This window comes from Chelonia mydas, chromosome 23 (assembly GCF_015237465.2).
Source record: "Chelonia mydas isolate rCheMyd1 chromosome 23, rCheMyd1.pri.v2, whole genome shotgun sequence".
Taxonomy (NCBI): domain Eukaryota; kingdom Metazoa; phylum Chordata; order Testudines; family Cheloniidae; genus Chelonia; species Chelonia mydas.
In genome coordinates this window covers 2,577,193-2,591,984 of record NC_051263.2, presented here as the reverse complement: position 1 = coordinate 2,591,984, position 14,792 = coordinate 2,577,193, and the positions used below count along the sequence as shown (strand labels likewise).

At 51.4% G+C, this 14,792-nt stretch overlaps 1 protein-coding gene across 15 annotated transcripts in view; it reads left to right on the top strand.

Annotated features, from left to right (window-relative positions):
- CATSPERG (cation channel sperm associated auxiliary subunit gamma) overlaps positions 1-14,792 on the top strand; it is a 43,797-nt gene that overhangs the window by 2,632 nt on the left and 26,373 nt on the right. For 11 of the 15 annotated variants that reach the window (XR_006287188.1, XR_005223155.2, XR_006287190.1 and 8 more), the window contains 11 exons: positions 717-770; positions 1,919-2,063; positions 3,023-3,149; positions 4,145-4,214; positions 6,247-6,402; positions 7,855-8,026; positions 8,329-8,466; positions 9,945-10,010; positions 11,490-11,603; positions 12,483-12,533; positions 14,444-14,573. Coding sequence is in view for 9 of the 15 variants with exons in the window: in XM_043534521.1 (XP_043390456.1) it covers positions 717-770; positions 1,919-2,063; positions 3,023-3,149; positions 4,145-4,214; positions 6,247-6,402; positions 7,855-8,026; positions 8,329-8,466; positions 9,945-10,010; positions 11,490-11,603; positions 12,483-12,533; positions 14,444-14,573 (1,223 nt within the window). In the remaining 6 variants the exon portion in view is untranslated. Of the gene's footprint in view, positions 1-716; positions 2,064-3,022; positions 3,150-4,144; positions 4,215-6,246; positions 6,403-7,854; positions 8,027-8,328; positions 8,467-9,944; positions 10,011-11,489; positions 11,604-12,482; positions 12,534-14,443; positions 14,574-14,792 lie in introns of all 15 variants that reach the window. The other 4 variants (XM_043534523.1, XM_043534524.1, XM_043534522.1 and 1 more) reach the window with 4 other exon arrangements.

The following is a 14,792-nucleotide window of genomic DNA, read 5'->3' as shown; positions in this document are numbered from 1 at the left end:
AACGTAGCCATTGATAACAATCGAAATGTACGGATCAGCAAAGTAAGAAAAAAGCTGCTTGAGAACTTATTAGGGTTTGGTGTAAGGCTGCGCACTTCGCATATTTTGACGTGAGGTTGGCAGTTTGTGTTTTAAGAGCTAGAAAGCTTTAATGTTTTGAATCTCAACATCTACTGTCATTAAGTAATTATTGTCTGACCCGCCCCATTGGCTGACCTCCCGTAATTTCCCGCAGCTGTGAAAATTTAAATCAATACAAATTTTAAAATGCTTAAAAAAATCAATATCGATATTATCCGTCAAAATTATAAAAAAATCAAAATCGAATTCTGCCAAGCCTGTTTGTAGAGCAGGGGACTCCTGTGTTCTGTTTCCTGTTCTGCCACTGGAGTGGTGGAAGATGATCCACTGAAGAAGCATGTGGTATGCTTGCTGGAACAGGAGAGCAGGATGTATCCGCAGTTCTGGGAAGGAGAGTGGTTCATGGCAGGGGAATGGGAGTCAGGATTTGCAGGGGTTGTTCCCAGCTCTTCTGATGACTTGGGCAGTGTGGTATGGACGCTGGGAAGTGGACAGAGAACCAACAGCCACTTTCACTTCGACTATTAAACGGCCCTGCGATTTGTCTTTGAACTCGAGGAAAAGTCCCGGTTAGCACCTGTCGACCCAAACTTTCAAGGCATTTTTCTGAACAGTCTGCTTCTCCTTTCTGACAGCACTACCTGGGCTTCCCATACTACCTGAAAATCAATCTAACCTGCCTCACTCAGGTACTGTAAAGAGATCTCTTTGCAATTGGAGTGTGCAGCCACCAGGGTCTTCACGTGCCCCTGCTGCTCTTAAAAATTGGTATTGTTAGTAATAACCGTGTAACGTTTGTGGTCTAATTAATAGTACATGTTATTCTTTACACTGGAAAGATTTCTTATTTTATTGACATGACACTTCCAGATAACCATGTGACTGGACTCTCACTAGTCTAACATTTTAACGGTCACAACTGCGGCTGCTGTGAATTTGCTATGGCCGCAAAACACCGTGAATCCGGAAATGACTGAAAAAACAGCCCCACCTGGTTGTCTTTGGAGGTATCTGTCTCAGCCTGGTCTATGCTGGAAGTGCTTTGCACCACAGTATAGGAATACAGGTCCAAAACACCAACAAGGCGCTTGTAGGGTGGATGCAGGTATACCGGCAGAGCTGTGTTTTGCTACAGTAAACCCACTGCCGCCGGCAAGGGAACCAGGCTATAGTGGGAAGGGCATAGTTTTGTTGGCAGAGCCGTATCTACACTAGGGACTTCTGCTGGCCCAACTCTGTCAGTCAGGGATCACCCCGCTTCCCACCCACATGGCCTGGCCTCAGGTACTTACATTGTTCCCATCACTGTAGTAGCTGAGCATCTCATAATTTTTAATGTGTTCATCCCCACAACACTCCTATGAGGCAGGGAAGGGCTATTTTCCCCATTGTACAGAGCAGCTAAGGGACTTGTCCAAGGTCACATAAGGACTCTGTGGCAGAGCCAGGACTGGAACTCATGTCTCCCAAGTCCTAGGTAAGTCCTTTGCCCTAACAACGGGGCCCTCCTTCCTCCCCTCATATAATGTGCTGCATCCATCAGCCTCAGGACACTTTACCAACAAGAGTAAATGTCCCTATCCTCATCTCATATGTGGGAAAACTGAGGCACAGGGCAGCAACTTGCCCAGTGCCACACAGCAAGGCAGTGGCAGAGCAGGGAACTGACCCCATGGCTTCAGCATTCCAGGCTATCACCCCCCAATAGCTGCACTAGAGGGCTTCAAGCAGTGGTCGCGTGTGATCCTCCAAGCCAACAAGAGCTGCGCTGGCTCAGTGCTCGGGGCCGGGAGCTCAGCACGGTAGCTTCTTTCTTTCCTCTCTTCCTTCCCTCCAGGACGCGGTGAAAGTCATTCGCAAGGCTCACCTGACTGGGCTGCGGCCCATTGTGACCGTAAGGTTCGAAGCGTCCGTCAATCCAGAGCATCAGAAACCCGAGCAGCTGGAGATTGAGATGAAAGGGGCCCCTTACCGGCTCCAGGGTATTCTGCTCCTATTCCATTTCAGTGCAAATACCAGCGGTTCCCTCTGCAGGTGGTTGCTGGTACTACAGCCTGGCGGGCCCAGGGTTCTACTCTCTTGTTACCTGAGTTACTTGGCTCTAGGGTAGGGGGTGAAACCCCCCCCCCCCCCCCGCCATGCTGAGAGATAGGTGAAGGATCAGGCACTGCTTAAGTTTCCTTTTGAGGGTTTAAATGGGACTTAAATGGCTCATCAGGCTTTGTGCCGGGCCCCATAGCCGAGCCCGTAACCTTGCCCTGGGAATCCACCTAGAGAGACAGGAGTTAGGCATTTTCCTTTGGTCCCTGGCTTCTTCCCTGTTTGTTGGAGGAAGTGAGGAGCTGCTGCAGCCATGAGAGCAAGACAGATGGATGCGGAGGCAGAGGGTGATGGCAGAGGGAAGGATAGAGAGAAATTGCAGAGGGAAAAATGGAGAGATGTCTGCCTCCACCCATGGCTGTGGTCAGAGTCTCGTTTGTGCCAAGGCCCTGCTGTAGGAAGCTCTGGCAACTTGAAAGGGGCTCTGAGTGGGCAGAAAGAACCCCTGGAGAAGGAATTCTGCAGCTAGTGTAAGGGACCTATACTGGCCTCCCCTACCTGGGTGTAGGGGGCAGATCATACCTTTCTGCCCTCCCGCCCTCTCAGATCCAGGGAATGGCCAGAGTGCACTGCGCTATGGCTGTTCTCTGCTTCCATGAGAAGCAGAGCATAAGTCACAGCAGCCCCAAGGCTGCTCTGACTTACACCAGAGGCTGGGCCAGGCCCTGCACAGCCCCAGAATATGGGTAGTCCAAAGGGTTTAAAGCCACCTTTGCCCCGTCCCTGTCCCGAGTGCAGGAGTGGACTGACTGAGAATCAGCCCCCCCCCCCCGCCCCCCCCCGCTCATATGAGAGTGTCCAAGCCTCGTTGGGTATCTCTTTGTCTCTTGGGCACCGACAGGGCCTTGTGCCAGTGAAGAGGTTTGCCGGATGTGCTGGTACACGCCCATGCCAATGATGAAGAGGAGCGTGGTGATGGAGGTCCTGGTGGAGAGCAACGGCCTGGGCCTTGAGGTGGACAGCAAGAGGTGAGGAGGGCTGGCACTGCCTGGGTGCCCTTTGTTCTGCTTGTGGCAGGGACGGCCCAGGACCCCCAGGGCTGCCTCAGTAACTGCAAGGAGTCAGAGAGCTGCCTGAAATGGAGGGAGATGGCAGTTGCCCTCCTCCCTAAAGGGGACCTGCAGAGAGGGAAAATTGGGCTTCTGTCCTTGGACCCTCTGGGATGACTCTGATGTAATCATTTACGGCATGTCATCAGGATGTGTAGCTCTGTACAGATGGAATACAGACCTGAGGAGATCCATCCGTCCATCCACCCCTCTGGGCATCTGTATGACAGTTAAATAGATATTTGCAGTGGTGTGTGAGCCTTGTTGGTCCTAGGATAGATAGATCGATAGATAAATAGATAGACAGATAGATAAAAATGAAGTACTGTATAAACCCCCAGGATGAGTGGATATATAGTACATCAGGAGAGAGAGAGAAAGAATTTTATTATCTGTCTATTCCCTTATATAGCTAGATCCATCTAACCCCAGACATTATCTATCTATCTATCTATCTACCTATCTATCTATCTATGGCTTTCTGTCTGTCTATCTATCCATCCGTCCATGCTCCCTGGACATTTATACTTATCTTTTCTGGGCATTTATACCACACTTGACTTTAAAGATGGTTGGTGGTTCTCAATTCCTCTTAGGAGGCACTCAGAACCTCCCTGGACTGGACCCCTGATATGACAGCTGGCCAGGGGATGGTCAGCTTTTAGCCTTGCTGTGGTGCTTTTGAGGAGCAAATGTTTGGCCTGTGGTATGCTCCAAACAGCAGGTGATATTAAAATAGTTGGTCCATGGGAAGCAGTTGGGATCTTCCTCGATGTGGGCTAGCCCTGCACCTCAAGATATGACTCCAGTCAAGCACAGAGGCATTGTGGGAAACGCCCCTGGCCCATACGACAATTTTTTAAACGAATCCGAGCAAAGATTTTTTATAATCAGTTTTTCTTTGCTGTTTGCAGATTTTTGATGAATATTAACGGCTACATGAAGAAAACTGAGACTGGTTTACAGTCTTCCCTAGGAGACAAGGTAAATTGTGGTAAAGGGTTTGTCCTTGCTAGAAAAAAAGCTGTGTTCTTAACTCATGTTAGTGAATACGAGATAAAACCCTAGAAAAAACAGAGTAGTTTTAACATGAGCTAGAATAACAACACCAAGCTCTTTTATGGTGCTTTTTATCTGTAGATCTCAAAGCGCTTTATCCCCATTTTAGAGTTGGGAAACTAAGGCACAGAAGAGGGAACGTGACTTGTCCAAAGTCACCCGGCAGGCCAGGAGCAGAGCCAGAAATAGACTCCAGGTCTGCTAAGTGCCAGTTTAGGCCTCTAACTACTAGGCACCATTGCTTCTCTGCCAAGCCTGGTTGGAAGTCTGGGTGTTTACTCAGGCGGCTAGCCCATGCTCATGCTCATCCTGCCACAGCTGCCCTGCTATTGGTCCCCGTGCTAGCTAGATTAAAGCTAGCTGGGGTGTGCTGCGCGAGCTACAGTCGCACACCCCGACTGTGGTGTAGACGCACCCTTATGCCACATCTACACTGGGGAGCTTGCAGTGGCGCAGCTGTTCCGATGCAGCTGAGCTGCCGTAAGACCGCTCATGTAGCCGCTCCTCCTGACGGGAGGGAGCTGGCCGGTGGGCATCATAAAACCATCCCCACGAGCGGTGATAGATATGTCAGCTGGAGACCCTCAGGGGATGTTTTTTTCACACCCCTGAGTTTTGCCAACTTAAGCAGTGGTGTAGACATGACCTGAGTGCCAAGGTGAGAAACGAAAAGACACACACCCTGGCCTTTTCTCCCCTGCTGCCGTTGGCACCTTCTGGGTCAGTGTTTCCTGAACGGTGGGTCCTGACCCACCAGTGGGTCGCGGGAAGATTCTAGATGGGTTGAGGATCCGGTGTGAAAGGGGACCCCAGGGTACATGCGGGAGGTTGGAGAGCAAGTGTCAGGGATCCACCGGATCAGTGCTAGGCCCCCAGCTTTGGAACGGTCTCTAGGAGGAACTCCTTTGGTGTGCCAGAACCCCACGGGGTCCCACTCCACAGGGTAAGCCACGCGGCCTCACCGCCTCCTTGACTGAACGTCTGGGGCAACAGTCCCCCTACTTCATCCAGTGCGCTCTGCCCAGCAAGTCTAGCTGAGAAAACCTCCTGGTAGAGATTGGCTCACTCTGCAGAGATGAATGCACTTCACCCAGGATTTGCAGTGACACTCAAACGGCTAAGTCAGAACAGCCCAGGAAGTCCTTAGGGCAGCCAGAGAACTGACTCCATGTTAAAGTGCTGTTCTCTCTCCCTCAATTCCCCAGGGAAAGCCCTGACTCATTCCAGCAGCCACTCCTTTCCCCTCACCTCCCGCCTCTCCAGTTCTTTGTTCTCCAGCTGGGGGATGTTGCCTAGCTGCCCTGCTGAGACGTGGGAAAATCCGTCTCCCTCCGTGCTGGGGGTTGCTAGCATCAACGTCCTGTGATTGGGTTTGCCTGAGAAGATTTTCCGTTGATATGGGGTCAGCCAAGCCTATCCTTCTGTTAATGACCCATTCAGGCTCGGACAGCCAGGCAGCATCCCTACCTACGTCTCTGAGCCTGCTCTGAGAGCAAACAGTCCTTTTCCCCCTGCCTGCACCGCCATGTGAAATACGAGGGAAGCTGAGGCACACGTCAGCTTCATAAAAATATTACAGAAAATTCCCACTTCATCCCAGCAAGCCCACCCTGTATTCACCCCACAGCAGTGGTTCCTGTCCCATGGGGCTGGGCTCAGTTCCCCCCTGTGGGTGTTGCCACCTGGGGTACGGGGGTCTTGGCCCCGCGCAAGTGCCCGGGCATGTTGGAGGAGTGGCTGAAATTGTGGTGTCAGGGCAGAGGGTGCTGCGGAGGGCGATTGGTGCCCCTTCATTGGGGCGAGGAGAAGGTGGAGGTGGCAACGAAGGAGAAGAAGGATGCTAGCGTATAATTTTGGGGGCCTCCCCTCACAAATTTGGACCCTGTGTGGGTTGCAAAACTAGCCCAAATGCAGTTGGTGGGTGACCGTGGTAGAAAGTTTGGAACTGCTGTTCTAGGTTACAACACTGGTGGAGGTAATGTCACTGTACAGTCCGACCCGTCCCATTTGGTCCACCTTCAATCAAGCCCCCGTGCTGATCCTCGGGGGATTCCACGGTTACCAAATCATTCTGGTTTCAGACTCGGAGTTTGCGGATTTCACTGCAGTGGAGGTAAAGAGAGCTGGGAAGGGGGGGTTGGATCCCTTCAGAAGGCAGCCCAATGGCACGCCTCTGCCAGCTAGGGCTCAATCCCGTTCCCATTGAAGTAGAGGGATGTCAGTGCAGATTTACACTGGTGGCAGGCGCAGAGATCAGAATCGGAGTCCTTGTCTGAAAAGTGGCTCCTATGATGATAATGCTGCCATGCTGTCATGTGTTTATGTGTATGCTCTGATTTCACATTCGACCGGCTCAGTTTACAAGAGAGGGAAGGGAAGATAGAAGAAGGAGCCTGGGAGTCGGGACTCCTGGGTTCCATCGCTGCCCCGGGAGGGAGTTTAGTCTAGTGGTGAGTGCAGGGGACAGGGAGTCAGGACTCCTGGGTTCTATTCCCAGATCCAGCGAGGAATGTGGTGTTGTGATGAGAGGTGTGTTGTGAAACAGCAGCAACTAGTCAAACAGCAACCTAGTTTCTGGTCTCTTATTTTTGATTTAGCAACAGTAATGTAACATATATGTATTTTGCCCCTTTCATCCGGAAGCCTATTACACATTTAAATCAATATTCGCCCCCAGCTCTGGTTCCAATCTCATTCCCTTCGGTGCAAATGAGGAGATATGCCCCTGCAGTCAGTAACGTTACACTGGCGTGCAGTTGCCATGAGGTCGAAATCTGGCCTTCTTTCTACAGTGATTCCTTCCATGGAAACACGATCATTGCATTGTCAGTGAAACGTCAGGGACCAGATCTTTAGCTGTTGTCAATCAGCAGAGCTCTACTGACCACAGCAGTTTACCCCAGCAGAGAATTTGGCCTCAGGTTGTTTAGTGGAGAAGCTGGGCCAGATCCCAGATTCGGATCTGGCCTCCACTGGGCCCAGTCCTGCACTAATGAAATCCCTGGTGACTTGGGTCTCCCTGCACCGTGTCTCCTTCCTTGGCTTCCCTGTGTTGCTGGCTGCAGGTGTGAAAGTCCCTGAATAGGAATCTGAACTAAGCTGGACTGAATGCAACAGGAGTGTTTTGCAACAAGTGATTTACAGCAGTAAAAACCAAGGTAGCCGAAAGGAACAGTCAGAAAAATGGTGCATGATCACCTCCCTCAAAAGAAGATTACAGAGCTGGGCAGAGAGAGCGGCACGTAAACAAGACACAGCTGGTGGGGCAGCTGGAGAAGTCTGGTAGGCCCAAGAACCGTGGGCCAGACCCAGGCAGGGTCCCCAGGGAGAGTGTGCCAAGCTGTGAATTTATTTACAGCAGTGCAAAGTGAGTGTGAAACGCTGCCTTTCAGACCTGGGAATGCCCGCTTGGCACTGGTGTCAGTGACAAGGCTGGGGAAGACGGAGGAAGTCGGAGGAGTAGGCCCTGGGAGCTTTACCACTAATTGAAATGGGAGCAGGATTGGCCCCTAGCTGAGATCAGGATGGGGCCCGCTGCCCCTCATTTGTCCTCTCTGTGCTTCAGGTGGCGATCGACAGCTGCTGGATTGGGTCCCTGAACTGCCCCCTGTACATGTTCTCCTCCTCCATTTACGATGCCATCGCTATGGAAAGTGTGCTCTTCATCCGTCAGAACCAGCTGGTCTATTACTTCACTGGGAACTATTCGGTCCTTTCTCCTCGTGTGCCGGGATCCGGTAAGAGAAGCCAGAGATGGCCAAGACCCATCAGCTTCCCTACCCAGAGGGGAAGGTGATCTAGTGGTTAGGGAACCAGCCTGGGAGGTGGGAAACACCAGTTTAATTCCTTGCTTTGTCGCCGAGTTCGTCTGTTACCTGGGGCTTCACTTAGCTTCTCCGGACCTTAGTTCCCCGTCTGCAACACAGGAATGCTTGCACAGGGGTACCTTGAGGATCCGTGCATCAAAGACTGGGAGATGCTCAGCTGCCATGGTGATGGGGCCACATGACCTAAGACAGAGTCTCTCTCTTCTCTCTAGGCCTCTGGACCCGTGTGCTGAACGACATCTGCGTGTCACATTTAAACCCTGTGCATTTCCCCCACAACGGCTCAGAGTATGTGATTGCTATAGGAGGGGGCATGCACGAAGGAGAATTCTTCCTTGGCACCATTCGCGGTATGACGTGCGGGCCAGATAATTCGCCCCGGGAGCTTTGTTGCTTCACACCAGCTGAGGACCTGATCCAGTGTCCCACGGATTGGCAGCCTCCCCCTTAGAATGTTTATTGCTCCAGCCCCTTTGCACGGGCAGCAGCTGTTGCCACATTTAGTGCTGGTGAAGGGAGCCGGACTGATAGCCTGGGGAGAAGAGCCCACCCTGCAGACAAATAAGTGGCAGCTGTTAAAGTTTTGCAACTTGCATTGCCTGAAGGGCCATATCTGTTATTATTATTGTGTGTATGAGGCCCCTCATTGTGCCAGGCACTGCGCAGACCACATCTGAGATTTGGGCCCCCCTCATGCTGGGCACTGCACAGACCCCAACTGAGATCAGGGGCCCGTTGTGCCAGGTGCTGCTCGGACACACATTGAGAGACAAGGCAGACATGGAAGGGACTATTATCCCCCACGTTATAGGTGGGGAACTGAGGCCCTGGTAGATGCAGCGACTAGCCCAGGGTCAGATCTCCTGAGTCCCAGCCTGAACCAGAAGGCCATCCTTCCTCCTGGTGCCTTAGCTAGGAGGCAGCTAAGGTGCTGAGTAATTGACAGGTACAAGCCAACTGCATGCCAAGGGTGTAGCCATAGGTGGGCGATAGCCCACCCACTTAGCATCCAGGGCCACCCCCCAGCCCCGGCTCTGCTCTGGCCCAAGCACTTGCCCCACTCCTCCTACCTGCCCAGTGCTCCAACCGGGGAGCGGGGTCAGGGCACGGGGCCCTGCTCCACCCGCCTGGCACTCCTGCCGGGGCTGGGTGGGTGGGGCAAGACCCTGCACCCTGGCTAGAATGCCAGGCAGGTGGGCGGAGTGGAGCAAGCCCCTGCGCTCCCACCACGCTCCCTGACAGGAACACTGAGTGGGTGGGGTGCGGGAGCACCCATTTTTCCGGGCCCCCGGGTTGGCCCAGTGGCTAATGCGCCACTGGGAGGAGGGCGAGCGAGCGAGCGGGCAGCCGGTGGCGGTAGAGGAGATCATCAAAAAAGGTAGGCCAGCCACCTAAGGGAGCCGGGAGCCGTGCGTTAGGGTGACCACATAGCAAGTGTGAAAAAACGAGATGGGGGTGAAGGGTAATAGGTGTCTATACAAGACAAAGCCCCAAATATCAGGACTGTCCCTATAAAATCGGGACCTCTGGTCACCTTACCATGCACGCTGGAGAGTAGTGTCTCCTCTCAGAGCTGCGTGCACACCCCGGGCCGTGGGGAGCCCCTGGCCAAAGGGTCTATCCATCGCCCCGCGCAAAGCCACCTGCAGGTGGTGAGGGGAGGCAGGCCCCCCATTCCTCCTGCCCTCCCAGCCCCCTATAACTGCTCACCCACCCAAAGTCAGGGCCCACCCAAATATCCCATGCTGGCTACGCCACTTTTGCACGTATGTGTTGGGGGCCACTGGCCCGACTGGCTGAAATCCTGCAGCTCTTTTCTCCCCTCCAGATGGAGTCGTTCAGTTTCCCGAATCACACGCCAAGGGGAGGAAGACAGTGTGCGAATATTTGAAGAGTACGTGCCTTTTGGGTCCTTGTGTTCCTCAGGGTCCCCAGCTGGTATTAATGGGAGTTGCTCCACTGGACTCAGTGGGGCCAGATCCCCAGCTGATATATATTGGCTGCAGTGCCATTGAAATAGGCATATTTAGCTTTGTTCTGATTTACACCGGCTGAGGTTCTGGCTCCACGTTTATGTGGTGCTGTGGAAGAGCCTCACAAAATTATAACATTTGGGTCTAGTGGTTGGAGCAGAGGGGGTGGGATTCAGGACACCTGGGTTCTATTTCCACCTCTGGAAAGGGAGTGGGGCCTAGTGATTGGAGCAGGGGGTCTGGAAGTCAGGACGCCTGGGTTCTGTTCCTAACTCTGGAAAGGGAGTGGGGCCTAGTGATTGGAGCAGTGGGGCTGGAAGGCAGTCAGGACTCCTGTGTCAATTCTCAGCCCTGCCATTGACTGGCTGTTCGACCTTGGGGTAGAGAGCCTGGTTGTTAAGGTCCTGGGGCTGAAGTTCAACAGACTCCCATTGTGTTGGGGTTAATTGGGGGAGGGAGGGTCTGTTACAGAGAAGAGGCTCAGCCGTGAATCCCCAAACAAATCCATGAACAAAGGCTCCAGCTCCCAGCTGCAGGAGTAAAAAATTATTTAAACCACAAAATGCGAGCCAGCTCCGCAGCTGTTGCAGCCTCCCTGAATCAGAGGAGCACACCCTGCCATATCACCCCAGTCAGACACCAGCCAAGCTCCATCCTCCAACCAGTTAGGTTCTTTGCCCCTCACTGCTCTTATCTGGAGGCTGTTCCCTCCTCAGAGGGTTAGACACCTTCTTCTCATCTCCAGCCTCCTGGACATGTTCTCCTCCTCCATTTCCGATGCCATCACTACGGAAAGCAATCCAATCCCCTCTCAGGGTTAGTCTACACTGAAAACTTATATCGGCATGGCTCCATGTGAAAAACCCACACCCCTGAGAGACCTAGTCCAGCTGACCTCTCCCCCAGTGTAGACAGTGCTAGCTCAACGAAAGAATTCTTCCTAGCTGCTGCCTCTGCGGGAGGTGAATTGACTACAGTGCTGGGAGAACCCCTCCCATTTTAAGTGTAGACGTAGCCTCAGCCTGCCATTTGCCAGGCAAAACAAGCTTTCTCTCCTTTCAAGAGATCAGCTCTCCAGTCCCCTGATCATCCTCGGAGCCCTTCTTCTACACCGGTTCCCATTTGAATCCATCTTTCTTGAGCGTGGGGGACCAGAATTGGAGCCAGTATTCCAGATGACCTCACCTGGAACTCTGGCTCCAGTTCTGTGACACTGGTGCAGTGGAAGACTGGTGCAATTCTGGAACACTGACTCCTCATCTGGAACACTGGTACGATGAAGCAGTGACATGTTATACAAGGAGACTGTTGCTTATTCAAAATCATAGCCACAGAAATATTTAGAAAGAGCAGTTTGGAAAGATTTTGCTGGCTCTCTCTTTCTCTCTCTCCACTTTCAGTTTCTTGCGCGATCCTCTGGGCTGTCTACATCACGGAAGAGGAGAAGATTGTGCTGCTGGTGGAAGAGAAGAAAAAGAACGAGTCCAGTTACTACATCGTGGCCTACGATCAAGGTCAGGCTGTCGTTCTGTACCGATACAAGCGTAAAGCCAGCTGCTGTGAATCAGTGTCATTCCACTGAAGTCCGTGGAGCGACGCTAAGGTTCATGTGTAGGGAATCGGGTCCCTAAGCGGGCTGTGTCGGGGCGGTGTGGGCAGAATGTGTTGTCAGATCCTGCCAGCCCCAGTGCTCTGCAGGGAAGGGCCTCAGGAGGGAGTTAGCCCTCGCAGAAGGTGTTGGTTTATCTCGGGTGTGATGGTGATGATCTAATAATGGTGATGATCTAATAATTGGACCATGGAGGAGAACTGAACGGCTCTGGGGCTGCCTTTTCCCACCTAGATTATTGGTTCAGCTCCAGCCAAGGTCAGTAGCAAATGAAAATGATTACTGTCTACTGAATGGCTATCAGCCAGTCCAGCCCCTGGTGAATAACTGTTCCTATCACGGCAAACGGCCCCAGCCTCAGCAGAGAGGCCAAGGACAAAATGGTGACAGGGACTGAACTGCCCACTAGAAGTCATCTTTCTAGGTCAGGACGAAGAGTGTGTCTTCACTGCAACCCAGGGTGTGATTGCAGCGTGGGCAGACATAGCTGCGCTAGCTTAACCCGTGCTAGCGTGGCTAAAAATAGCAGTGTACATGTGAAGGCACACATTCCCCCTGTGATCTTGGGCGAGTCACTTAGCTGCTCTGTGACTTGATTTCCCCATCTGCACAGTGGAGATAATAGCACTGCCCTACCTCCCAGGGTGCTGTGGGGCTAAACGCATGAAAGATTGTGATTCTATGGTAACAGGAGGCCGTGTACGTACAAAGATTTAACAAGATGAGTTCACATAATAAACAGACACTGCTGTAACTCGTCATTCCCATGTTTGTTTGTTCATAGTCAATGCAGCTTTCAGGATGTTGTACCACTTACCTCGCTTCATACCCAAAGGTAAGAACTCACCTTGAAACGTTCTAACAGGCTTTGATCGGAGAGGCAGAGATATCCTGATAGACGCCATAGATTGGAAAGTGCAGCCGGCCCTCCCAGTCCACACCCCCTGCAAACCCAGAGCATGATTGTTCCCTGCAGGGCTCTGCCCAGCCTCTCTCTCAGTCTGTCTATGGCTTTGAAGGGGAGAAGTGCACGAGGGAATTTTTGGAGCGAGACAGCAGGGTCCACATGGAGAGTTAGTGCACGGCAGGCTAGTGTGGGATAGATTTACACCACAAGTTGCCTGTTTGTACTGACAAGCCCTTGGTTAAAGCGCATTAAATCCCCGTGCAGATGCTCTGATTCAGAATAAAAGTGGCCTTCATTTGGATTCACTGAACTCACTTCCAAAGTGAAATTAGAGTCAGGCCTGGTCTACACTGCAAATTTTTGTCAACAACTATGGCGCTCGGAGATGTGAAAAAATACACTACTATTGTCCCCATAATGTAGACGTGGCCTCACTTTAATTCAGATTAAGAGCATCCACACAGGGGCTTAATGCATTTTAACTAATTCACATTGGAAGTTAATTTGGATTAACTTTCCTGATTGTCCCTGTGTAGACAAGCAAAAAAAGGAACTCTTATTCTGGAATGAGTGTCCATGGGGAAATTGACCAGAATTAGCTATTGCAAAATAGCTACCATGTATATACAAGCCCCTCATCTCCCCCTCTGATTATCCCACCTCTACAAGCCTAGTTCACCACTGCGATACTCCTACTTTACACCATGTTGACAAAGTTCCACTCGTCAAACCAAGAGCAACACAGCGGTGAATCAGAGCCAGCATAGCTACCAGCTTTTGTGTCACAGATCCTAGATTGTGAGCTCTCTGGGCAAGCTTGTCTTCTTTGTTACATGACTGTGTAGCCCCTAGTGCAATGTGGCCCTGATCTCATGGCAGTTCTTAGGTGCTTCTGTAACAGAAATAATGGTGCCTCTTTGACCTGAGCATTAGCCTTGCAGAGCTCATTATGAGGAGAAATCAGTGCTAGGAATCAGGTCTGTTCTTGGTGCAACCTTTTTTTTTAGGTTTCAGAGTAGCAGCCGGGTTAGTCTGTATTCGCAAAAAGAACAGGAGGACTTGGGGCACCTTAGAGACTAACCCATTTATTTGAGCATAAACTTTCGTGAGCTACAGCTCACTTCATTGGATGCATGCAGTGGAAAATACAGTGGGAAGATTTATATACACAGGGAACATGAAAAAATGGGTGTTACAGTGTGGAGGGTAACACCCATTGTTTCATGTTCTCTATGTAAATAAATTTGTTAGTCTCTAAGGTGCCACAAGTCTTCCTGTTCTTTTTTTTTAGAGTGTCCACAAAATCTAGTTTCCCTGAGCACAGGTGAAACAGACAGCCGCAGGCAGCTTTCCTTGCTCCAAAATCCACACATCTGCTCCTCCAGCGGGCTCTGTGCCCAAGAATCAGTGTCTCTCTGCTTCCTCCTAATGTTCATGCCCACAAGTGCTTTGCTTGGTTTTCTCCTCCAACACACAGACTGCAAACTAATCTTCTAGCCCCTGCCTTGGCAGCCAGGCAATCCCTGCCTCTGACCTGCCCTGTGGCTTGGGCAGTCCCTCCCCATTTGTAGCTCTCTGTTACTTAAAGAGACTCAACTACTGTGTCCATTGAGTCTGAAAGACTGCTTGGCCCTCCTGTTGGCTTTAATGAGGGCCAGGATTGTCTTTAGATCAAAGCCTTACCCCATGCCAGCCATTAGCAACTTTAAGTGTAACAATACCTGGAAAATCTCCTTGCAGCCTGATCTTTTTCTCTTGCTGCTCTTCTCTGAACTCCGACCTCATGGCTCCTACAGAAGACCCACTCTGACCAGGTTTCTCCCACCCGTCCTTTGCAGACACTGGGAAAGAGTTTGTGATGTTGCTGGGGCTGGAAGAATACACGGATTCCCTGCTGATCCCAAGAGGGCTGTCCTATAACCCATTCAGCACAATCTTCTACATCTGGGGCAATGTTGTATTACAAAGGTGAGAACAAAGTCTGTATCGATCTCTGGTTTTCAAGGAGGCAACTGATGAGTTGGTTCCATGCTTTGCTAGTTTACCAGGCATGATTTTAACACACTCCTTCAGTTATACCAGTCCGCCATTCCCCTGGGCTAATTCAGTCTGCCTACCTTCCATTCCTTTTCCCATTTACATTTTAGAGTCGAACCCACAACTTGGGTACATTTCTAGACCCAGTTA